The 24,896-nt window shown below is 37.4% G+C and overlaps 3 protein-coding genes and 1 pseudogene across 4 annotated transcripts; 2 read left to right on the top strand and 2 right to left on the bottom strand.

Annotated features, from left to right (window-relative positions):
- Nucleotides 1-2,826: 2,826 nt before the first annotated feature.
- On the top strand, nt 2,827-4,840 carry LOC137727111 (mitogen-activated protein kinase kinase kinase 18). Its single transcript, XM_068466048.2, has one exon. It carries the CDS (start codon nt 3,407-3,409, stop codon nt 4,823-4,825), a length of 1,419 nt encoding a protein of 472 aa, XP_068322149.2. The 5' UTR covers nt 2,827-3,406; the 3' UTR covers nt 4,826-4,840.
- A 2,743-nt stretch (nt 4,841-7,583) lies between these two features.
- On the bottom strand, nt 7,584-9,978 carry LOC137726889 (uncharacterized). Its single transcript, XM_068465840.2, has 2 exons — nt 9,555-9,978; nt 7,584-8,180 (listed from the first exon to the last, which is right to left on the bottom strand). The coding sequence occupies exons 1-2, from the start codon at nt 9,838-9,840 to the stop codon at nt 7,798-7,800; spliced, it is 669 nt and encodes a 222-aa protein (XP_068321941.2). The 5' UTR covers nt 9,841-9,978; the 3' UTR covers nt 7,584-7,797.
- A 2,355-nt stretch (nt 9,979-12,333) lies between these two features.
- Nucleotides 12,334-15,477, bottom strand: LOC137725644 (peroxisomal membrane protein PMP22). Of its 2 annotated transcripts, none has more exons than XM_068464400.2 (8): nt 14,920-15,477; nt 14,542-14,656; nt 14,141-14,239; nt 13,410-13,511; nt 13,229-13,304; nt 12,850-12,920; nt 12,670-12,755; nt 12,334-12,567 (listed from the first exon to the last, which is right to left on the bottom strand). In XM_068464400.2, exons 1-8 carry the CDS (start codon nt 14,946-14,948, stop codon nt 12,513-12,515), a joined length of 633 nt encoding a protein of 210 aa, XP_068320501.2. In that variant the 5' UTR covers nt 14,949-15,477; the 3' UTR covers nt 12,334-12,512. The 2 variants fall into 2 exon arrangements, with proteins under 2 accessions (XP_068320501.2, XP_088549694.1); XM_088693568.1 differs by having other exon boundaries at nt 14,889-14,936.
- Nucleotides 15,478-21,678: 6,201 nt separating this feature from the next.
- Nucleotides 21,679-23,371, top strand: LOC137721222 (putative F-box protein At4g22030 pseudogene; annotated as a pseudogene).
- Nucleotides 23,372-24,896: the final 1,525 nt, after the last annotated feature.

The following is a 24,896-nucleotide window of genomic DNA, read 5'->3' on the forward strand; positions in this document are numbered from 1 at the left end:
TTGCTGACGCATATAGGTTGGTTTTGGTCGATAGCTGAGTGAAGGCACCGATTTGTTTGAAAAATAAAAGAGAGCGGAGGACCCAATTTGGAGAAACTTGTGTGCGGCCTATGAGGAGCAATCTACTCTTGGTGGGACCTTGTAGGTCTCACCGAATGCTGCCCCGTAGTTGAACTCAAGACATTCTCCCCCACATATTGTACTTGGGATGAAGATTAGGTTGTGATGGGATAGAACAAACTTAGACGTTACGCAAAAGCCTGTGTTGACGTGAATTGGTGTATGATCCTTGATATAGTTCCATTCCATTGGCTTTGAGGCCAAGTTATTCGCATGATGAAATTCATTCATCATTTCATAGCTCATTGAGTGATATATATATATATATATATATATATATTGGCCCAATGAGCTTGTGTGGCACCACTTTAAGCCTCTCATGTTTTTGGTATAATGTTTTATAATGTTGACAGGAAATCGAGATTAAACTGTAAAGTAACAGAGAATGGAGCGTCCGACTTTGATCAACCGACGTGTTATTTAAAAGTGTTTGTACTTAATAGGTGTTTGTAATCTAGAAAAATCGAACCTAATCATATCTAAAAGGGTAATATTAAGGAGACAAAATTTGAAGACAAAATTTGTAAACTAAATGATGTATCACCAATAGGAATAAACACATTTATCAACGCGTAATAAGCCACTTAAGTAATAAACCAATCATCAACTTTCATGTCCTTTAGTTTTCAAAATTTTATTTACAATTTTAATCTCTCTAGCATTACCCCATCTAAAAAAAAGCCTAAACTAAAGAAGTAATAATATCTTTTACCGTAGGTGTGCCGCACAAGTTCGGGAAACGTTTTGTCACGCATGATTCACGAAGCACAACGGTGGGGCTAAAAGCTTTGCCAAAAGCTGACAAATAAAAGAGGAGGAGGAGCAGGCCAAAGAAAAGAAAAGAAAGAAAGAAGGAGTTGATGACATGCATACATGTGAATAATAATATGATAGGGTTGCTTGGAAGCGATATAAATCATAAGGTACGATACCGAACAAACACACTCATCAATCATGATTCATATTCGTGCATGCACATTGACACCACATATTTTGCGCACGCAAAGCAAAGAAAAGGCCAAAGGTTACGTTACAACGTTGTGAGCTGCAAACCAACTGCAGGTGCAAGTTTTCAACGCACTTATTAGGTGGATTCTAAGAACATTTCCAACTGAATGGTCCAGAAGATCAGAGGGTCGAAAATAGTTCGAAAACCGTTTCCAATTGAGGGTTAGGCCAAAGGGCTCGTGGGCCCCACTAGACAAAAAAAGGCCAAAGGGCCAACCAGCTGGCTCAACTCAGCCAGCCAGCCAGCCCCGGGTTGGCCAGAATTTTTATTATTCATGTTTGTTATATCCGACAGGAATGGTAGGCCTTTTTTTTTTTTTTTTTTTTTTTTTTTTACAAATTTTTTTTGAACAATTCTATTTTTTTTCTATAACTTCCTAAGCCATTATACAACATTAAATTAAATTAAATAACATGAAACAACATTAAACAATATGAAACAACATTAAATTTAAATAATAAATTATGTTTGCCCCTATGACCCTTTAACTCTCGGTTGGAGATGATTTTTTGTGACAGGACTAAAACGAGCCCTATGACCCTTTGACCCTCTGTTGGAGATGAAAGCAAATATAGTCATGTACTGTTCATTAAAATATTAATATCTGGAAGGACCAGAGGGCTAAAACGAACCCTTTGACCCTTGTTTGGTTGGAGATGGTCTAAGTTTCTACCGGACTGGCCTGACCAGACCAAACTGGTTGGTGAAATCGTTCGGTGTTTGGTTTGGTTTGTGCGGAGACGAAGAAACTGAGAGGATGCATGTAAAAATATGAGTTGGGGTTTTGGTTTGGCGGCTTTTACAACTAAATTATTGGTCGTCCCAACTGTCCACCTCCTTTCCTATGCTCCTTTGCACAATATGCATTCACTTTCCCACTGCAAACAAAAGCCTTTTAATTGCCTTTTACATCTCAAGTATACCCTTTTCTTTTATCTACATAATTCCATTTTCCTTGGTCTATTGTGTGTTTTTTTTTTTTTTTTTTTTTTTTTTTTTTTTTAACTTAAGGGTTAAAGAAATAAATACCATTCATGTGTTATTTAACTATGAATTAGATAAGTAAAAGAATTGGGAAGCTTAAGAATATATAAAAGAAGCAAGAATTGAGAACTGGATCAACTAGTTCCATTAGTTACGGACCTAATTCCTGATTTTGAAGTCAAGAATTAGAATGTTTGTCACTAGCTTACTGCTCTAGCAACTGTTGTTTATAATATTTGTGCTCAACAAATTTTCCAATTCATTGAAGAATAGGTGTTACTAAACCAAATTATCATGTCATTATTTAGCGGTTTCTTTCATAACAACTGTCATTCATACTACATGAGCTCAAAATGTTTCCACCAAATTATCATGCCCATACTTTGAGTATTAGAAATTCTCCAAGAAAAGTACTCATTTTTTTTATCATTTAATTAAAAAAGTTGTACCATTTATTTATGTATTCAACACTTACCAAACCATATCCTAAACTTGCCAAACTTGTTGCTAAAATGGGCACAAATTATGCATCCAACTCGGGAGAAAAATGAGTTCACTATTTTTAGTGGGACTTGTACTAGAGACTATTCAAGTCAATCCATTTTCTACATTATTAGGCTTTAGGCCTCATACATCCCACCAAAACAAGGAGAGAAATTTTCATTATGTCCGGAACACGAATGGTACACCACGTGTCATTATACAAGTGGAGAGAAATTTTATTTTCTAAGTTGTTAATTTTGTAACACAAGTATCTCACCACTTGACCACTTATATAGTGAAACGTGATGTACCACTAAATGTTTCGGCCACGCTCAAATCTCTCTTCCAAACAAGAATATCCCATACATTTTCTATTCGCACTCCAATGCGTAAGGACTACGTAAGCACGTGCCAAATGCATGGAATTTACTTTAACCATATTCCATTCGTCCCCAACGCCAAGTTACCTAACCGCCGGCCAAAAACAGTTTGCACCCACCTTTTGCCACGTGGAGGCCTCAGATGAATTAGAGAAGACGGCGGCCACCCTTTGGTCCGAAAGAGTGAGAAAGGTGTTTGAAAAGGCATTAGCTTCTCTCACCAGGCCTCAAGCTAAAGCCAAACCACGCCCACAAGACTACTCCTCACATTTTTACTCACCGCACCCACCACCACCACCACCTTCTCCACTCATATATATTCCACCTCCCAAATCCCAATCCAACCAAAACAAACTTTAACATATACCAAACTTGTAACTCCTATCTTCTGTGTAGTTCTGCTTGTCTAATCTTCCGCTATCGTCTTTAAATGGATTGGACCAGGGGCCGAACCATCGGCTTCGGCTCCTCCGCCACAGTCTCCATTGCCAAGTCATATGTCTCCGGAGAGGTTTTCGCAGTCAAGTCAGCCAAGCTCGCACAATCCCAATTCCTCCAAAAGGAGCGAACAATTTTGTCTACATTGAGCTCTCCCCATGTTGTACAGTACAAAGGCCACAACATCTCAACCGAAAACGGCGACGTTTTGTACAATTTGTTTTTAGAATACGCGCCTGGTGGCACAATCTCCGACGCAATCCGACGGCAAGGCGGGTGCCTAGACGATGCGGCGATCAGGTGCTCCGCGAGGCAGATTCTACTCGGACTGCAACACCTCCACTCCAATCAAATCGCTCACTGCGACGTCAAGTGTCAGAACATTCTGGTCGCGGAAAATGGCGCCAATGTGAAGCTCGCCGACTTGGGTTGCGCTCGCCTCGTGAATTCCGATTGTGATTCGCCGATTGGTGGGACCCCTCTGTACATGGCGCCGGAGGTGGCGCGCGGGGAGGAACAGGGAGTAGCGGCCGACGTGTGGGCTCTGGGATGCACAATAATCGAGATGGCCACCGGGCGGGCGCCGTGGTCCGACGTTTGCGACCCGGTATCGGCGCTGTACCGAATCGGGTTTTCCGGCGATGCACCGGAGATACCAAGCTCTCTCTCGCAGCAAGGCAGGGACTTTGTCGCCAAGTGTTTGATTCGGGACCCATTGGAGAGGTGGTCGGCGGGTGAGCTTCTGGAGCATGGATTTGTGGTCGAGGCACCCAATGATTTACTAAGTCCCACCACCGTGTTGGATCGTGGTTTGTGGGAAGAGGAGGAATTTGAATCGGACGAGATTTGGGATCCGACCCGTGAGAGCAATGGTTCGGATTATTCAGCTAAGGAGAGGATCCGAAAGTTGAGTGAAGGCATTGCGGCGTCGTCTCCAGAAATGCCCAATTGGGCTTCGGATGAAGAAAATTGGGTCACAGTTAGAAGTGACAACATTAATAAACAAGATGTAGCGCAAACACACACCATTTTTCTGCTTCTCGCGGGGCAGTCCAAACGCGTGCCGCTGTGCCTCTTATCGCCGCCAAATGAGGCAAATATCTCGTCACAGTATACCAAAAGTATTTACGACAGGCCAACAAATACGAATCCGGATACAAATACGGATCCTAGTAGTTTCTTGGGTTTGGGTTTGGAGGCTTGTGATGCAGCTAGCTTTAGCATTAGGCATAGTAAGAGAAAGGCTTGGATGGCCTCTAAATGTAACAATTATGTATTTTATTCAAATCTTAATTTTGTAAACAAAAAGTTATGGTTGTTTGTGCATGCTTCTTGTTTTACCTTTTCTCACCATTTTTTAATACAGCAAACAAGTCTATTGCCTTTTGAGCTTGGCCATCTTGGTACATAAGATTTCTTGTATTTAGACACAATTCGAAGACTGCGCTTGGGCACCCGCCTTGCCGTCTGATTATACGTACAAGACGGGCGCACAAGCTGAAAGAAAAAGGGAAGACTTGATAACGTAGATTGGCTAATTAGAATGTGAAAAATACATACCATGAAATTAGCAACTAAAATGTGAAAAATAAAACTAGCTCTGAAAAAAAAAAAAAAAAAAAAAAAAATCTCAATTGGTCTGCAATCCCTCCCTTATCAATCGTCGCTACCACCTTCTGAGTGCTTGGCAGCCTCCCACTTCAGTCTTCTTTCTAAGATCTTGTTCTCGTCAAGTAATCGAACATACTCTTGGAAAAAATAATCCGAATCTTTGTTCACAGCCACAATTTCGTCGTTTGCGGCACGAAGATCCTCCGTCTTTGTTGCAATTTCGTATTCGAGCTTTTTTAGTGCAGTGAATGATGCCTGCAAGCAACTCTGTAATGTTCTATTTTTCTCGTGTACCTCATCTTGATCATCAAGTAATCGTCCAAATAGATTCCTCATAAAATTAGCATCGTCTTCTGCACCATTAAGCTCAAATTGTAGTTGGTCGAGTTTTGTTTTCAATGATTCCAGGTCGTCCTCTTTATCCGCAAGCATACGGTCGTACTCAGTGAAAGCCTCTTCGGATTGTTTCTCTTGCACGATCGCGCGGTCCTTTGCAGCGTAAATCTCTCTTGTCTTTGTCTCAAGCTCATGTTGTAGCCGTTTGAGCTTTGTGTCCGAAGATTGTAGCTCCTTTTGTAAACTTTGGTTTGCCTCAAATGCAATACCTTGCGCATCAAGTAGCTCTCCGAATGCGTTGCTTAAATTCCTTAAATTGACTTCTGCATCATTCAGTTTTCCGGTTGTGGTCTCGAGTTCAGATTCTACTTGGCTGAGGCTAATGAGCTTTGTTTTCAAAATCTTGTTTTCTTCAAGCAATTGATCATGTTTGAGTTTGGCGTTTGACGACGACTGTAACTGCTGCTTTAAACTCTCATTCTCCCAATGGACAAGGCTCTGCTCCTTAATTACATGTCCGAGCAACTTGTTTAGAACAAGAACATGAGCTTGTGCAACATTAGTGTCGTTGGCCTTGATGTCGCGCTCCAACTCTGCGTTGTTGACCCTTGTTCTCAACGATCGCAATTGGTCATCTTTCTCCCCAAGCAACCGATCAAACTCGACAAACATATCTTCCGGTTCCAACCACTTGTGTAGACGTTTGTTTTCTGCAACCCCCAATGCGTTTCTTAGATCAGAAACATCTATTGTTTTGGCCTCGAGCTCGGATTGAACTTCGTCGAGCTTTGTGCTCAACGATTGCAATTGGTTTTCTTTCTCCTCAAGCAAGCGATTATTGTTTTCTTCAAATCTGTTGCGCAGTTCCCCCATCAATTTCGTTTGTCTATGAAAGTTTTTGACATCCTCGCATACTCGGTGCAAGACAAAATCAAGGACTAGGAACAACCCTGTAGATGAACAACTCAAACGTGTTAATTTATAGTAAAAACAAATTAGATAGATCCAGCCTTAAAATTTAAATTATGTACTCGACTTTTAAAGACTTCCATATGTTGTGCAGATCAGGTACGGAGCTAAAATAGACTTCTAATGGGGGACCTTTTATGTCATGGTATATACTTTATACGTATGAAAAACAAAACGAAGATTACCGATGAGAATGAAGTCGAGGAGCAGGCAGTAGTAACTGACATTGCGCTCGAAAGGTGTTTGGATCATCGCAACGTAGTGCACGAAGAAGAGAAACTGGAGCATGCCCTTCGCGAATTTCAAGCCGAACATGCTAGTGAGAGTTAAAAGCTCCATGAGTGAAATCCCCAGAAATCTTCAACAAAGACGAGAGGGTTAAGGTCGTTAGATGGGTCTGGTGGTTTACTAACTTTCCCTGTACAAATAGTGCAGACATGTAGAGCGTATATATATAAACATAAGGGGCCTGTATATGGTTATGATCCTTGCACAAATAGTGCAGACATGTGCGTGTGTGTGTGTGTGTATGGTTATGATCCTTAGGATTTTGGGTAAGTTGGTTTGGAATCCCATGGAAGTAAGGGATTTTTTCTTTTTTTTTGGGAAACCTCGATGATACGAGGGTAATTTTATTGATAACAAAAAAATAAATCACACCTAAGGGATTTTACTTCCTCTTTTCGATTTTTCATTCCGTTCTCATTTAAATTCCAAGCAGAATCCGGAATGTGTGTCAAGAACTAATCCAGCTCTTGACTGGTTTGATTTGTTTCCCCTTTTTCCTAGGAGCTAAAACACTGGTGCATTGGACTTTTCATTCCTTTTCTTTTCCCTAGCCGAAGCCCCATTTTTTTTTTTTTTTTTTTTTTTTTGTGCCCATCATCAGTACTAGTAGCCAAAACACAAAGGTAATGGTTAAATCAACCGTGGCAAAGGAAATCGCTACGAGTCCAAACATTTTCTTCTTCAATTCAAATCACACAATAAACCCGTCTACTTCCGAGCGTAATCAATTATAAAACAAAATAGCCCGTTTGAAAATGCTTTTAATGAACTTTTTTTAGAACCAATCTTTAGTAAAATAAAAAGTAAATCTTAAAAAAACCACTTTATTGCTTCTTGTAAGAAACACATAAGTGTTATTTCTTACAGGAAGCCTTTTAAGTGTTTTTGTAATAAAACTTAACACCTAATAATAGGTGGTTAAGTTTGAAACAACAACGGTGATAGATTTGGACAGGCCTACAAAGTTTATCAAGACAAAATGGAATAATTGATCCATTCTACTTCAACACTCAATTTTTAGTTACATCAACCATACAAAGTGGTAAGCCTCTCTCTCTCCCCATAATTAGATATATGACAAATTAAATGTAATAAATAAACCCATCTCAAAACACTCACAAAAAAACTTCTATGGAATTTCATAACAAATTAAAAATCTCAAAATATGGGCAAAATCCCTTATGAATCTTTCTTGCTACCTAAACGTGACACTCTCCAGTCCAATGACTTCAACTGATTCTTTAACTTTTGGTTTTCTTCAAGTAAGCGGTCATACTCGAGAAGAAACCCTTCCGATTGTTTTCTTAGAGCAAGGACGTTGGACTCTGCAGTATGAACATCCTTCGTCTTTGTCTCGATTTCTGATTCTAGCTGTTTGAGTCTAGTCCGCAACGTAGCCATCTCATTCTCCGAAACTTTCATCTGATCCAAAATGCTAGATTTTCCATCCTCAGATCCTCTGTTCTGTTTCTTAAGGGTTTCCATACTCTTTCTGCGTATACGAAGTTCTCTAATGTAGTGGTGTAGTCTGTCTATCATAAGAGCAAGAAATAGGGAGCATCCTGCAAATGGGAGACACAAATGAGTCGATGACTAACAAGATTTTGTCACTATCAGAGAGCAACAGGAAGTCATGAAACATGAAACACCCTGCTGAAATAAACATCTGGTAAACAGAAATTGTACCAATATAATCACAACATGCGTTATTAAGGCTAACCCGACTAGGTGATTATCTTTTATTGTCAGCAAACACAAGCTACTACACATATTGTCAAAAGGGGAGAAGGAGCATGAGAAACCGCTTGAAAATTAATCGAATATGTAGGACATAATCAGATTGGTTGCTTCTCATTTCATCCTCATCAAAAGGATGGGAAGGAGATCAAAAAGGAGTGAACAAAAAATAATTCAAACTCCATGAACATTAGCTACTGTACAAACAAAGCACATATTTCTTCACTGGTTTTATTTAATATATCTAACTACTGATGACCTAATGAAAACCGAAAAATGCACTTAAGAAAGACTAAGGAATCCAGGACTCTAGCAGCAAACAAATTACTTCTATGCTGATACAACCTATACGAACAATAGTGCAGCTGATATCACCAAATTGCTGTCTACAATATCAATACTATTTCCTGATAGAAGGACCTATAATTTTCCTTAACAAATTAAATTAGTATTAAGCCTCCAACTTAATTAAATGAAAAAATATCCCAGTTTCTTGCTTCTAAGGGCTGTATGGTGGTAAGTAGGCAGTAGGCACATTTAGGAGATTAACCATAGTCGGCAACAAGGTGAACAAGACACAAAATTCACCAGTAGCTCTGAACATTACATCTCGAATTACAAAATGTTCCTCAACAACCGTAACATAGAGCATTCAAATTAAGTGATATATTTCGACCAGATTATGTGGCAGTATTGGGGAATATGAAACTACTTGTGAGCAATGAGCATACACAATTTTTTGACGGACTCTGTATATAACTAATCTGAAAACCACTGAACTCAGAATCAGGTCACTATAACACCATAATGCCTCGAATTTGAGTTCTCAAAAACAGGTTCTCAGAAACAACTAATTAAGATCCAGAAAACCTAGTAAGTTACTTTCTCTTACAAGTTCGTGTCATCAATGAAACAGTGATTTGAGTATAGGAATGTAAAAAGTCACAATCTTTTGTCACCCAATATCGTTCCCAAATCAAAGAAACCATATTTCAATCACAACTCACAAAACAACAAAACATTAACAAGAACAAAAAAAAATTGCACATTCAAGAATTCCACACTAAAATCTAAGTATCAGAGACTATGTCACTAGAAGTCTAAAACCAAAAACCAAGAATTACCCAGATAGCAATTGAGTTCTAGAAATTAACCCACAACAAAAATTAAAAAAAAAAAATCATAAAATTGAAAATTACCCATGAGAGTGGCGTCGAGAAGGTGCTTGATCATGAGGACCTGATCGGTGGGACTAAGAACAGCAGCTTTATCGATCCGGCTCGCCCTGATCTTAACTATGCTGTAAACGTTGGTCATCACCACCATAAACACCGTCGCCGCCACCGTCTTCACCACGACGGGGCCGCGGCCGCGCTTGATCTGATCCAGCCCCAAAATCACCAGCTTCCTGAAGGGGGTCTTGAACAGAAACGCCAGTATCATAACCATTTCTGATAGAATCACTACGAACAGCAGCTGAATCATCTTTCTGGTGTTTTTGTTTTGGTGGGTAAGCAGAGTGTGTGAAAGTTGAAAGCTTCTGAAAGAATGCGTCGGTTTGGTTAGAAGAAGGACGAAATAGGAGAAAATATTGTTGCGACAGAATTCAAAAAGGGCCAATTGGATTATTAGTCCCGTTCTGATGGGTTCACAGAAGATAGCTTATGTGATAAGATAATTAAGATTTAAATACTTGTAGTAAAGTCGGTTGCTATTTACGTTTTTCATTAGAGAATTGTTATTAGTATTCTAAAAATTTCATTTGGTACTATAAATTTTTCATAATTAAAAGGAAAAATACATTTCTGAAGAGTGTAGAATGAGATTTTTGGAGTGCTAATAACAATTTCATTTCATTAACTCTCTGTTAATTGTTAATATGTGAGCACAGGTTAAAACAAAATTTTTCAATAATTGTTAGCACGTGCAAATAATTAACGAGAAGTTGACAAAATTTTTAATTTTTTATCTAAATCTTAACAGACTTCACAACATGCGTTTAAATCATAATACGACAGAGTTGATTAAAAAAACAATACATGTCTTACATTTGTAATTCTTACCATGAAATAGTAAATTTATACTATATCATCTTCATTTGTTCCACAATTGGACGGTTGGAGTCATCATGGAAATCACGTTAGGTTAACCATCGAATCATAGATGCATCATGCCTTTTATTCTTGACTTTAATTTGCTTTTTTCTGGACAAAGTTGTTTTTACATTGCTAACTTGGAAAATTTTGGTAGTGTCCCTCTACACTCGCAACTCTTTTCGACTTTAATTTAGTTACTTAGCTTCTAAACTTTAAAATTTAGTATGGCATGATTCAAAATTATTACATTAATTAGGGAGGAGAAAAATTCGTACCTTTTAATCTTTAATATATGCCGCTTAAATAGTCAAAAGTAACTCTCAATTTGATGAAAAGTTAGTTTATCTAACAAAAGTTAAGATTATAAAGACGTAAAACTAAATTGAATGTCGAAAAGACAATTTTGAAGGAGATACAAAGTTTTAGGCTTTGATAAAATTCATCCTTATTGCTGATCGCTACATTTTTGAAGACAAACAAGGCAAAGCAGCAATGGTGAAGGAAGGAGAACCGAACTCATAATCTCTGATGTCAAAATAAATGTTTTTAATTAACTAAGTTATAAACACTTGGATATTATATCTTAGTTTACACATTAGCTGGTTGGTGTGATAATCCAGGTTCATCATTAACGGCAGTTGGCGACCAAAATGGTTAACTGGCTTTTGGCCCTTGCTGATTGCCAGTAGTGTGTTTTTCAAGGAATCCATGGTGACAGATTAACAAATGAGTTGCCACTTGGGGAAAATAAATACGGCTGCTGTGGGGAGTGGGGAAGGTAACATGCCAACATGGCTACTGCAGCAAGCAGATGCCAAATTAATCATGAGCTGCAATTCCATTTGCATGCCTGTTCCTCTTTCCTCCAACAAAGATATTGAACTCAAAACCGAGTAACAGAATGGATTTGGGCCTAAAATTTTTCAAGTTTGATTTTGGGCTTTGAGACTATCTCCACCATTGTATGGTTACATTATAGTGAAGAGCGTTAAAACGACTGATGTATAATTTTTGTTAGGTAGTGTTTTTCATATACCTTTTTTTTACCTTTCATATACTCATGTTAATATTGTTTGTTGATTTCTTCAATTCAATCGACCTGATGGTTGAGAATTGAGAGGGGTGTTAGAGAAGTAAAAATGACCGTGTAGATAGCACTACCCTTTTTGTTTAGTTTAACTGTCTTAAAAGCACTAATTCAAAGTTGATGGTTGGATTCCTTCGTTAAATTATTTTAAAAAAAAAAGTCCAACCATCAACTGTACATCATGTGGTTTACATAAGATGGTCTAAATGTTTGATTTTCCTAACATTTTCCTTTCTTCTGCAAACCCTCGTCATCTCTAATCACTCAAACCTTACCTACTTAACACACAAGTTCGTCAATTATCTTTCAAAATCCTTAATTATTTATGGTGTTTAATCTTTTATAATCGAAATATTTCAGTATCTTGTATTACAAGCATGACTTGGGGATGCGCACAATGTGTGATTAATTATTTATAGTGTTTAATCTTTTGAACATCGTAGCTAGTTACTCAGTATATTTTGTAATCGAAATATTTCAATATCTTGTATTACAAGCATCTGACTTGGAGATGCACACAATGTGTGATTAGAGCCATCCCAAAGTTCATTTTAGACATGTTTATTTCAATAACAAAAACCAATTCTCTAATCTTCCATGCTGAACACACCTAGATTTAATTTATCGTATGACATCCGCCAATCACGAAATTTTATGAGCTTTAATGTTTTCAGTTACACGACATTGTGCGATTAACTTAAGATACTAGCATACTAGCATAGTGACATTCCCGTTGCATTCATGGCTATCCTCTTGGATTAGTAGCATGTCATTTCACACTTGTTAAGCAATAAATAGTCGAAACAGATCACTCATTTATTCATTTAGAATATTTTCTAAAATATCCAGCATACATGAAAACGGGGATCCATGAATTATATCTAGCACATAGAGTTCATAATTGTTCAAGAGTTAACTAGAAAAACTCATAGGGACAACAATCATCTGAGGCCAATCGAAGAATTTCGTCGGTTTCACTTGGCCTTTGGTAGTGCCACAGATCTTGCCTGTAAATTTAGGAAAATTCCCCTGAAAAAAGAAAAGTACAAGCCAGTTTGTTAACGAATCAATAAAGAATGAACTAAATGCATATTATACCAGCAAAATGGAGGTTAAGTTTATAGATCATACCAGCCAAAAGCAACCAAGCTGTGGAAGACGACGCGGAGGTGAAGTGGCACATACTGGTGATTTATCCACCCCAGAACAGGCCAGAACTGCATTTTGACCCATCAAAGTTTTACAGTTACGAAATCTTCTACATTTTCGTATATGTCCTAGCATAAATCATACAGAGACAGAACTATATACCGTCCATGATGTGTATTGCACTTTTGGGTAGTCCGACTTAATTTTACTTTTCACTTGCACCCAAGGTCTTCCTGTGTTTCACATCTTCGTTAGAAAATTAAGCAACAAAGTTCACACAATCTTTTACACTAACTTAAACTAAACACTCATATCTGCCCCACGTGCTAGCGCGAGTCTTCCGGGCTGGCTTTCTTTGAAAATTTAAAAGTTGTTTGAGTGATGCATAATATTTTAATCTCATATTTAAGTACTACAACTTTTAGATCTTAAACAAACAAATCTTAGGGGATGATGGGTACTACTGCATTCCGACTGTATTTCTCACATGCCAACATATCAAACATAAACAAAATAATCGAAGGTTTTCACATGTACTTACCCTCCACAACCAACCCATAGTAAAGCATGAAAACCAAGTTATTCCATGGAGAAGCCGTCAGCTGCTCCACCAGTACCTGAAAAAGTTTCACCAAGAATATTAGAATGGTCAATATGTTCTTCCACTTTTTCTTGGAGACAGGGGAAGGGAAAATGGGAGCATGAGGGAAAGTATAGCCTACCTTCTTTGCTACTGTTTTTGAATCCTTCTTCCCCTTGAAAATCTTATCTAGTATTGTATGCAGGAAATGCCCAAATGGTCCAAGATAAACAGCTCCGAGAAGCTGCGCTTAGAAATGCTAATCGTGTAAAATATATGCCACAGTAGTTATACACATTAAAACATCTTAGCAGATTAACAATTTTAGGGACAAGCATGAACTGTCTTAAAATGATAGTACTTATTCATCGAACCAAACTTCTTACAGACAAAAAGAAAGTATATTATCACCCGTAATAATTGTAATTACTGCTGCTAGATGGATTTTTTTTTTGGGGGGGGGGGGGGGGGGGGACCATCATCTCCAACAGTAACGCTGCATATTTTGCATTTTCTCATGTTAGAGGCTTTAACCATCATGCCCCACTCAAACATTAAATGAGAGGGGAAGAAAAATTCCCAACTTTCACCGAAATTTTGGTACTAACTGATATTTAGGTTCAAGTCCATAACAAAACTAGTAGCCATTTTTTCGACAAGGGCATAAATTAGGTTCAAAAGATCGAACAATGTGTTTGTAGACATGTAAATTTATTTCGTGTTTACAGTGTTACACCAACTTTACTACTTTCAAAAATCCCCTCCTTCTTTCATATACAATATACCACACATACACAGATGAAAGAAACAAACTTGTGTAAAATCGGCAAACGCTGAAACCGCAAATAAAGATGGAATCCTAATGGACCTTACCACTTTGAGAAGAAGCCGTCTTATCTGAAGTTTCTGAATGCCAGTGAGCTTCTGAGACACTATGTCACTGATCGCCGACAAAACGCCCGCTGTAATTGCCTGTTCGGATAACAAACAAAATGATCATCACCCTCAAATTCCCAATTAACAACTTGTTACACCATATTGCTCAGCTCGAAACACCAATTAACTACTAATCACAATTAAGGAATTTGAGCTGAAAATACATCATCTTTGAAAAAAAACCCAGATGAGAAAGCAACCAAAACACACAAAAAATTCAAGCTTTGGGGTTTTCCTCTACTTTCTCGGGAGCCAAACAGGGGTTTAAGAAGGAAAACGGAAATCATGATAACCCAAAAAAAGTGAGACATAATTTGATAAAAGGCATAGAATTTGACCTTGGTTCTGAGCGGATGATGCTGAAGCTGAAGCAAGTACTGCTGCAACCCCTTCTTTGCAATCGACCCCATGAGATTTTCTTCGTTACAAAGTCGTCCGATTTCTTGAGAGGAGCTGAAAAAAATGAAGGCTTTACCTTTGAGATATATATGGGGGAACTAATGGGAATAGGTAGTCAATGGGAATCGTCTTCTCTACCCATCCCATACCTTCCTCATTCCTCTCCATTTTTATAAAAACATCAATACAAAATGTTGATATAATTTAATCGTAATAATAAAAGATGATGAAAATGATATGGAATGGAAAGAACAGACAATCCAGATCCTAATTAATGATAAGCAACTGTTGGAAGTCAGGACAGCTGTGAGACTGACAGAGGTTCATGTGCTTGTGGGTCCCGCATCACCGGTGGGGAGAGCAGGGAGACGGAGTGCCCAACTAAGCCAACACTGTTGTGTTATTATAATGTCGTAATGATGCTTCGCATATTCTCCGTCTGCGGTTTACGCAATCACTCAGCAAAGGCGAGGAGGCATCTTCTATCTCTTCTTTCAGGAAAACGGGTTCGAAATGTGAGGTTGACAAAAGTGGGTTTCCGATTTTCAGCTTGAAATTATTGAAAAGTTAATTTTGGTCCAAATTAGAAAAATAAAAAACTTTATTTATTTCTACAAAAATAAGATCAAACTGTACTGACTATTTCTGTCGAATAGAATAAATAGTCACCGGATAATACTGACTAAATTAGTCAAGTGTTTGGTGCAGTATCGGACTAATGACCGTATTATTTATACTGTATTTGTTATTATACTAGATAGAAGGAATCAAACTTAAAAAAAAAAAAAATTTAAAAAGTGAAATCATTTTTTTGTTCCCAGATCTCTCCGCACCCCCCAAACACCCTCCCTCTATCTCCCTTCTTCCCCGACTGCAGAAGAATCCCAAATAATTGTTCCCCAGCTTTCTCCGCCACACCCCCCCAAACTTCCTCCCTTTCTCTCCCATATTCTTCTTCCCCAACTAAATAATCCGGGCGTTTTGATTGGTTTTATTAAGCGGGTGTATACCGTGTTATCTTATCCGACCGGTTTAATTAATCCGGTGCTTATTTAGTACCAGTGAACGCCAAACTCCTGAGTCCATATAACTAATCTTATCCGATCCTTTATCCGATCCGCCAAACAGGGCCTACCAAAAACAATGCAAATGATGAATTGTCCTAATTAATAATTATTAGAATTTCATATTTTACTCATTATATCTCTGTGTACAAATCCCTTTTTAAGTGTACATTAGTGTAGAACAATGCTGATGTTAACAAAATATTGCAAACAATTATCAAACTTTTAATACAAACGATATTTTTACTCTAAAATGAGGGATAAAGATTTAACTCAAGACACAATAAATTGAAGAGAGAGATCATAACTATTAAAACAATCCACCGCTTATAACCTTTTTAATTAAAAATGATAGCAAAAAGGGTTAAGAAAAACTTAATAATTACTAAAAAATCGTATTTATTCATAGTTGAAAAAAAACAATGAAGACGTGCATCGCAATAATCTTCGATGAACAAATTAGGTGACTTGGAATTTTTGTGAAACTATTGCCATAGTTTAACTCATGACGTAGAAGATGATATTCACAAATTGTCTTGAAAATGATAGCAAAAATGGGTTAAGGAAAATACTCAACTTCATTTTTTATATACAAATTAAAATTTAACATGTATCTATGAATATATATTTTTTTCTATTAAAATATTAATAATTTACTTTTATATATCCATATTACATTAGATTGTAATATGTAGATAAAAGACATTCATAAGATAATGAACTCAAAGCATGAAGTGCAAAGTTAAGCCACAACTTTAGGTGAACGAAACGTGAGTAGTGCAAGTTTTACAAAAACATAATAATTAAGAGATAATTGTAGCAATGGTCTATGAACTTTAACTCAACTTTAGTTCATGAACTAAAAATTCGTGAGTATTGATCCCTAAATTATTATAGTGTGGAACAATGGTTCTTTTAGCTAACTCATTCAAAACTTCTATCCATTTTTTCCCTTTAAACCTTTTATTTTGAATGAATAATCTAACGGAGTTAGCCAAAATGAACATTGCTCCACATTATAACAAGTTTGGAAACTAAGGGGTGTGTAATCAATTTAGATTTCAGAGGATTTTAAAAGACTTTTTACAAGTGACAGATTTCAAAGAATTTTAATAAATTCTATGATTTTATATGGATTTTAGCAGATTATAGATTTGTATTATAGATTTCTATGGATTTTTATGGATTTCAAAAGATTTTAACCTATACAAACTCCTGCCAAATGTTGCCATAGAGCAGAAAATGGCCAAGTTTTGCTATCGTGAAAATTGTTCTAATTCATGGCCCAAGTTTTGCTTACAATTTGGTAAGAACCATCAGCTCAAATACAATCGTTTGAATGCGACAGGGAAGAAAAGTATTCATGGCAGGGAAGAAAAGTATTCATCGCAGGAATGCATAAACAACTTCCATTAAAGCAAAGAAAGAGTCAGCTATGACTACTCTAATGAAAAAAAATGGAAGAGTGAGATTCCGCCATCTTCTATCTCTTGAGAAATTATTTATGTTTCAGACTGGTCTTTTCACATTCACTCTTGATGCAGATTTCTGATGAATGTGAAAAGAAATCGGTTGATGCCATCTTGAAAACTGTTCTTCTTCTGTTTGAGACTGTTCCTCTTCCATCTATAAATGTGAAAAGAAATCAGAGGGGGTGGAGTGAGATTCTCGATGCAATTTGGTATTTATATCATCCACCTTGAAATCCATCAAAATCCTTTTACCATTAAAATCCTAACAACCCCTAGGCCCTAGACTTGTACTGATTTTTTAAAATCATATTTGACTGCTCATAGATTTTATTGTATTTTTTAAAATCTTACCAAATTTTAATTTAACTACATTATGATTTCAAAATCTTTTAAAATCATCTTATAAAATCCTAATTGAATACTTTTAGATTTTAAAGTCTATTAAAATCCTACCAAATCCTAATTTGACTACACCCCCTAATACTAACGGATTTTTACTTTAGGAATTAAAGCTCTAAGACCATCTCCAATGGTTGGGCTAAAAGCCAAATTTTTTAGCCCGAAAAATTTAGCTTTTAGCCCAGAAACAGTTTTTCTGCTCCAACCATTCTAGCCTAAAATTTTAGCTCGGGATTATTAAAGAATGAATTTAGGCTTTTTTTTTGTTAAATTAATTTTTTTTAAAAAAAAAGAAATATGTAGACTATCGTAAATTAATTTTATGAACATTTTAATCTAAAAAAATTTAAATTTCAATAAATATTTGGTGGAGTCCACTCCAATTTCTGGGCTAAATTTTGGGGGGAATTTGGCATTGGTTTAGTATTTAGCATTTAGCCCAAAATTTCCTCTTGGGTTGGAGTGGGTTTGGGGGAAAATTTTGGGGGGTAATTTGGCTTTTAGCCCACCATTGAAGTTGGTCTAAGACCATCTCCAACAATGGGCTAAATGCCAAATTTCCCCCCAAATTTCCCCCCCAAACCATCTCCAACCCATGCTAAAACATTGGGCTAAATGCCAAATGTTAAAATTGGGCCAAATTCCCCCCAGATTTCCCCCCCCGCGCGACTGGACTCGCTGGCCCAAAGGCCAGTCTCGGCCCGCTCACTCGCGTACGCGCCCCACGCGGAGCGCTTGCAGTCCGTGCCCGACAGGGTGGGCCCCGCTGTCAGCGGGTTGTCGGCCACCCAGCTGAAGTCCAACGGCTATTTTTGCAATCCAACGGATGTGTTTGAAGGACCGTTGGTTGATCCAACGGTCCAAATTCAAATTTGATTTTTTAAAATATGTTATTTTAAAATACATTGAATCCAACGGCTGAGATCAAATATAATCAAATCTAACGGTAAAAAAAAAGATCTAACGGCCCAAATTTAAATCTAACGGTTAAAATAATTAAAAAAAAATATTTAACTCAAAATTCACCCAAAAACTCTATAAATACCTATGTATTTGTTCAAACATCCACACAAAACTCAAATTTCTCTTACAATTCTTCCAATTTATCTTTCTACCATTTCTTTCCATTTCCAAATTGTTCAACATGGCAAGAGAGCATATTAGAGGTCGTAATTGGACTTGTGAGGAAGATGTTGCTCTATGCTTGGCATGGGTTTCTGTTAGCGAAGATGGTGCAGTTGGCACTAATCAAAATAAGAAGGTTTTGTGGGATAAAATCATTGCAAAGTTTCAAGAAAACTGCAATGAAAATTTGGTGAAAGTTGAAAGTGTGGTGTTCAACGGTTGGTGAATTGAAAATTTGGTGTTGAAATGTTGGTGAATTGAAAGTTAGCCCAGGGTTGAAGGATTGGTAAAAGTTGACGGCTTGCTTTGTGGGAAATTTAGTGATTTTTCAATATTTATCAGAATTTAAATTTTTTTAGATTAAAATGTTCATAAAATTAATTTACGATAGTCTACATATTTATTTTTTTTTTAAAAATTAATTTAACAAAAAAAATTGCATAAGTTCATTCTTTAATAATCCCGGGCTAAAATTTTAGGCCATAACGGTTGGAGCAGAAAAGTTGTTTCTGGGCTAAAAGCTAAATTTTCCGGGCTAAAAAATTTGGCTTTTAGCCCAACCATTGGAGATGGTCTAAGTGGGCCAAAATTCAAGATAATTGCTCTAATTTTCTCAACAAATTAAAGAAAAACAGAAGGAGGAGGATTGCATTTAGAAAATTAGAATCTGATACGTTGAGGCTTGAAAACTAGTAGTTGGGAGACCTTTTCAAGTCGCACGTCGATTATCAAAATTGACCGCTAAAAAACCAAGTGATGAGGAGAGACCTATTCAAATTGCAAGTAAATTGATAAAATTGACCAAAACAAAGAGTTGTCAGTTTTTTTAAATATTGCATTTGTGAGGGTGAATCAAATGCAATGGTGGACGAAATTTTGAAAAACATTTGAGCTATTATAATTTATAAATTTGTATATTTGGTCGTTAAACTTCTTCATTAAATAATATTGATAATGTTTTGTTTAGTCGAATGTGACATTTTTTTTTTGTCAAATAATTGTGATATATTATTGTAATATTACTTAAAAGATGACGCTCGAGAAAATGAGTTTGAAAATGATAGCAAATTGGGTCTAAAAAAGCAAAATAATTATAGATAAATAAAAACAGAAGGAGAAATATGATATTTATAAAAAAGGATGAATCCGTGACACCGTTGTTATTTACACAATTTTTGACATATGTTTTGAGGGGCAAACTTTGTAATATATTTCAACGATCTGAATTGTCTATCTTTTAAGTTTCCCTTCAAAGATCAAGTTTACCAAAAATCATTCAAATCTGAAATCATATGACGACATGACTACTAGGTTTAGGATTTCTTTATGGAAATTAGTTTGTCAAATTTCTACATTACAAATGAATGTCTTAATGATTTTGACTTTGTTCATTTTGTTCCAAAAATAATCTATGGATGATGTTCTAAAAAATAGACGATAGAGATCGTTAAAACATATTATAGAGTAGATCCCACGAAAATATGATGTGAATAGAGACAGAAAGACCACTTCAACTTAGAGGTCAAAAACTTGTAAGTTGGACTTTAGATTATTAAACCCAGTTGTTAAATAGAGTACAACGCAAGTAAACGTATCCTCTAATCACTACACAGTGTTCTTCAACTTAGAGGTCAAAAACTTGTAAGTTGGACTTCAGATTATTAAACCCAGTTGTTAAATAGAGTACAACGCAAGTAAACGTATCCTCTAATCACTACACAGTAGCGGTGAACACATGTAATGTTTTGGTTTACTCCTTTTATATTTGTGTTAATTAATCAACATATAAAAACGAGAAACGGTATATCATTTTACTAAATATTTAATTATCAAAATGCCTCCTAAACTATCACTAAAGTATCTCTTTACCATATGTTTTTGCAACTGTATCACTTTATCTAATATCATTTTGTATATCACATAACACCAGTTTGCAAAATTCGTCAATTAACGAATAACTTCTGCTCCACAATATGGCATGATATTAATAATATGAATGACATTTTGATGATATATTGAGTATCTCATATTAATAAAAAATTAATTAATTAGTTAACACACGGAGTTGATGAACTACGGTAATGTGAATTACAAATTGAAAGTTTAGAGAGGTTGCAGAAGGAGAGGATGAAGCCATACTTTTGAAATACTTGATGGTGCATTTTGATAGTTAAGCATTTTACTAAGGTAATGTTGATTAAGCAGTGTTAATCCTGTCGACATCAAGGTTTATATTAATATAAGTTTTCAATCGTGTAATGTATGTTGTATGAAATTCTTGTTATAGTTCTGACTCTTCCTTTGATCTTGTTTTTTGATGTATTCGGCGATAGACTAAACTTAGCAAATTAGAGAATAACTTGAAATACACAAGATTTATAATAGTTAGGCAAGACTTTTGCCGACGTCCAGATGTGATTTCTCTTAGTATAGAAATCACGGCTTCCTTATTAATAAAGCATACAATCCTTTTGCAAATCCTAAACTAATCCCTCTCCTCTCGGTTGTCTCGGGCTTTTCTCTCTCTTGTTTCTAGCTTTGCCGCACCCTATTTGTAAGTATAGGATGTGGTTTACATGCTTACTCCTTGTTAAGTTTCCTACTCTAAGTGGGATAGGAAAATACACTTTCTTTTCTTTTTCCAATTGTACTTCTCGAATTCCCGCTCTAAATTGTAAAAGGAAACTTAATTATTTTCTAATATAATTTTAAATAAAATAGGATACTAACGTTGACAAGCTAAATTTCGAACAATTCTTACCCATGCTAATACTATACGTGTGTGCATGAAGACGAGAGAGAGAAAGAGTGAAGGCAATGCAAAATAGTGGACCAAATATTGAAGAGGAAAATTAAAAATAAGGGAATGGGTCACGCTGCAGGATCAGGTCAGCCAATAAACCAAGTCCAGTCAATATTTCCAAATCTGACCCCTTCTGCCCTTTTCAGTTTTCAGCTCTCCCGCATATAAATACCCACCACATCCCACCCTCTTCTTCCATTCCCAACCCCTCTCCTCCTACTACTCCAAACTGAAAACCCACCTGAGATCCTCTGCTCTCGACACTCTTAACAAAACACAGCACCCCAACCAATCAAATGGCTTCCCTCCAAACTTCATCTCCTGTCTTCTCTTCTCCCTCACGTCGTTCTTCCTCAAACAGAACCATAAATGCCGCCATTCATGCCCGCAAGCTCCCAAGAGTCCGCTTCGCTGACCTGAAACAAACCACGAAGCTCGTCCTCCAAGGTCTCCAGTTGAAGGAACAAGTTCTGCAACAGGAAAACACCGATTTGTATAGCAACAATCACTCTGCAGCAGCAGCAGCAACAGCAGCAGCAGCTCCTACAGCTTCCACAACTCAGCTCTACGCGCTCTTAGAGGCTGTGGTGGACAGAGTGGAGATGCACGCGAACATCGGCGAGCAGCGCAATAACTGGAACGCACTCTTACTTAGCTCTATCAACATGATCACTCTCTCCGCTTCCCTAATGGCCGGAGTTAATGCAGCTGCTGGAACGTCCGTTTTGGCATTGAACATTTCATCGGCTATTTTGTTTTCCGCAGCTACCGGAATGCTGCTTATCATGAACAAGATCCAGCCTTCGCAGCTCGCTGAGGAGCAGCGCAATGCTACGAGGTTGTTCAGGCAGCTCCAGAGCAAAATTGAGACGGTGTTTGCTCTTCGTGATCCTACTGAGAAAGATGTGAAGGAGACAATGGAGAAGGTTTTGGCTCTTGACAAAGCTTACCCTCTTGCGTTGCTCGGTGCCATGCTCGAAAAATTCCCCAAAAAATTGGAGCCGACTGTTTGGTGGCCTAGAAATGTGGTTCAATCTCAAAATCCAAGGAAACCGAAATCCCAGATGGGAAATAATGTGAATGGATGGAGTGAAGAACTTGAAAGGGAAATGAGAGAAATTATTCAAGTTGTGAAGAACAAGGACCTTGAAAACTATGTGAGATTAGGAAGCTCGGTAGTATTAAAGACCAACAAGATTTTGGCAGTTTCGGGCCCTGTGCTTACTGGGATCGCGGCTGTTGGATCCGCTTTTGTAGGCCATGGATCAGCCACTGTCGCGGTTGCAACAGTGGCTGCAGGCTCTTTGGCTAGCGCAGTGAATGCTTTTCAGCATGGCGGGCAAGTAGGGATGGTGTTTGAGATGAATAGGAACTGCGCCGGCTTCTTCAACAAGTTGGAGGATTCAATTGAAGCAACACTTGGAGAACAAGACTGGGAGAAGAGAGAAAATGGGGTGGTTTTTGAAATGAAGGTTGCAATGCGGTTGGGAAGAAGCTTGGAACAGCTCAGAGAACTTGCATCGAAATCAGCTTTGTATCGTTCGAACGGAGAACCCATAGACGAATTCGGTTGCAAGCTTTTCTAATTAGTGTAAGAGTATAAAGAATGGTTAGGATCATGCCACTTGTCATAAGATTGTAGACCTAAGTTGGTTAGTTAGCTAGAGACTTGGTTCTCTATATATACATCGGATCAGGATCCTCTCCTGATCTAAGGATGAGGCCGTTGGATGAAAATTCAACGATTATAATTATTATAACTTTAAAGGGACCCCCTTGTATGTAGCCGTTGGATTTTCATCCAACGGCCCACATTTCTTGGTCATGAGGATCCCCATACAAAGATCAGGAGAGGATCCTGATCCATATACATCAATGTAATAGCTTCTATAGTAAGAAATGAAAGCATAACAGATTAATGCAATACTTTTCTCTTTAAGATTCTCTCTCACTCTTCTTCTTCGATCTCTCTTTCTCTCTAGTTCTTGAAACCCTAGCTATCTTTCTAAATCTTCTTACATTAACATGGTATCACTCACCATTGATGCTTACGCTGCAATCTCCGATCCTCTGGCTGCTTCCGCTCATCTTCTCCGTCTGTAATTCTCCAATCTGGTATTCTTCTTTGTCTGCAACTTCTAAGGGTTTTGCCATTCTTGATCTTCTTGTGCACACCAGGTTTTGTAATTTTTCCTCTGTTATAAATCTTTTCATTTCGCTACAGCAACTATGGTGACTGCATCACAATTACAAATTTTACAATCTCCGATCACTGGTCTTATTTCTATAATCTCTACATCTGTGAATGTGAAGCTTGATGATTCTAATTACTTGAATTGGCAATTTCAAATGCATTTGTTATTGAGGGCCACGAAATCTTGGGTTTTGTTGATGGATCGCATGTTTGTCCCCCTCGATATGTTACTGGTTATGCTAATTCTGATGGTTCTAGTCTTGCTGCTGCAAATTGTTCTTCTCAATCTGAGAATGAAGACTATATTGTTTGGAAGATGCACAATCGTGCTCTTATGCAGTTGATCACTGCTACTTAGTCTCCAGTAGCAATTTCATGTGCCATTGGTAGCACCAGTGCCTATGATCTGTGGACTCGATTAAAGGAACAATTTTCGGCTGTCTCTCGGACTGGTATAATTCAACTTAAGTTGAATCTTCAGACTATTTGAAAGGGTTCGGATTCGATGTCTCAATATTTGCAACGTATTAAGGAAGCTAGGGATTATTTGTCTGCTGCTGCGGTCACTTTTGCAGATGAGGATATTGTTATACTTGCCTTCAATGGCTTACCTCCTAAATATAATACCTTCCGTAGTGTTATAAGAGGTCGTGAAAATGTTATTTCTCTCAAGGAATTTAGGGTACAATTGCTTGATAAGGAGCTTATTGTTGATAGCAATGTGAACTCACAGATTCTCACTGCCATGATTGCTAACAATTCTAGTCCTCAATCTCCCACAGCTCAACCTCGATCTGGAAGTTCAGGTCTTGGTTTCTCAGGTCACACTAATGGTTTCAATAGTGGTTATTCTGGTTCTTCATGAGGGTATCGATCTTTTACCAACAAGAAGGGCAAGGGCAAATTTCATCAAGGGTATAGGTATCCTAATCCTAATCCTCGACAACAATTTCACACTACTTTTCCTAATTCGAACCCTGGTGTTCTTAGTCATTCTCCACCACAGTACTTTGGTCTTCATACCACACCATAGGTTCCTTGTCAACTGTGTAATACATTTGGTCACACGACTCTATTCTGTAACTCAAAACAAATGGATAGGCAAGGTTGTAACATTTGTGGTAAAACAAATCACACTACCTGGTATTGATTCTTTAATGACAAAGGGCCTAATTTTGGTGGTCCACGTCATTCTACATCAACTAGGATTGCATATGCTCCTTCTACACCAACATTT

This window comes from Pyrus communis, chromosome 5 (genome assembly GCF_041283825.1).
Source record: "Pyrus communis isolate YQ-2024b chromosome 5, ASM4128382v1, whole genome shotgun sequence".
NCBI lineage: Eukaryota > Viridiplantae > Streptophyta > Magnoliopsida > Rosales > Rosaceae > Pyrus > Pyrus communis.

Bases quoted from the DNA above. Each gene is read 5' to 3' on its own strand.
- LOC137727111 (XM_068466048.2), top strand. From the start codon at position 3,407: ATGGATTGGACCAGGGGCCGAACCATCGGCTTCGGCTCCTCCGCCACA.
- LOC137725644 (XM_088693568.1), bottom strand. From the start codon at position 14,929: ATGAACCTCTGTCAGTCTCACAGCTGTCCTGACTTCCAACA. The intron at 14,657-14,888 runs GTTGCTTATCAT...CATTTTTTTCAG, and splicing joins AGCTGTCCTGACTTCCAACA to CTCCTCTCAAGAAATCGGAC. The intron at 13,305-13,409 runs GTAGGCTATACT...AAACTTTTTCAG, and splicing joins CAAAAACAGTAGCAAAGAAG to GTACTGGTGGAGCAGCTGAC.
- LOC137726889 (XM_068465840.2), bottom strand. From the start codon at position 9,840: ATGATTCAGCTGCTGTTCGTAGTGATTCTATCAGAAATGGTTATGATA. The intron at 8,181-9,554 runs GTAATTTTCAAT...TCCCATTTGCAG, and splicing joins TCTCGACGCCACTCTCATGG to GATGCTCCCTATTTCTTGCT.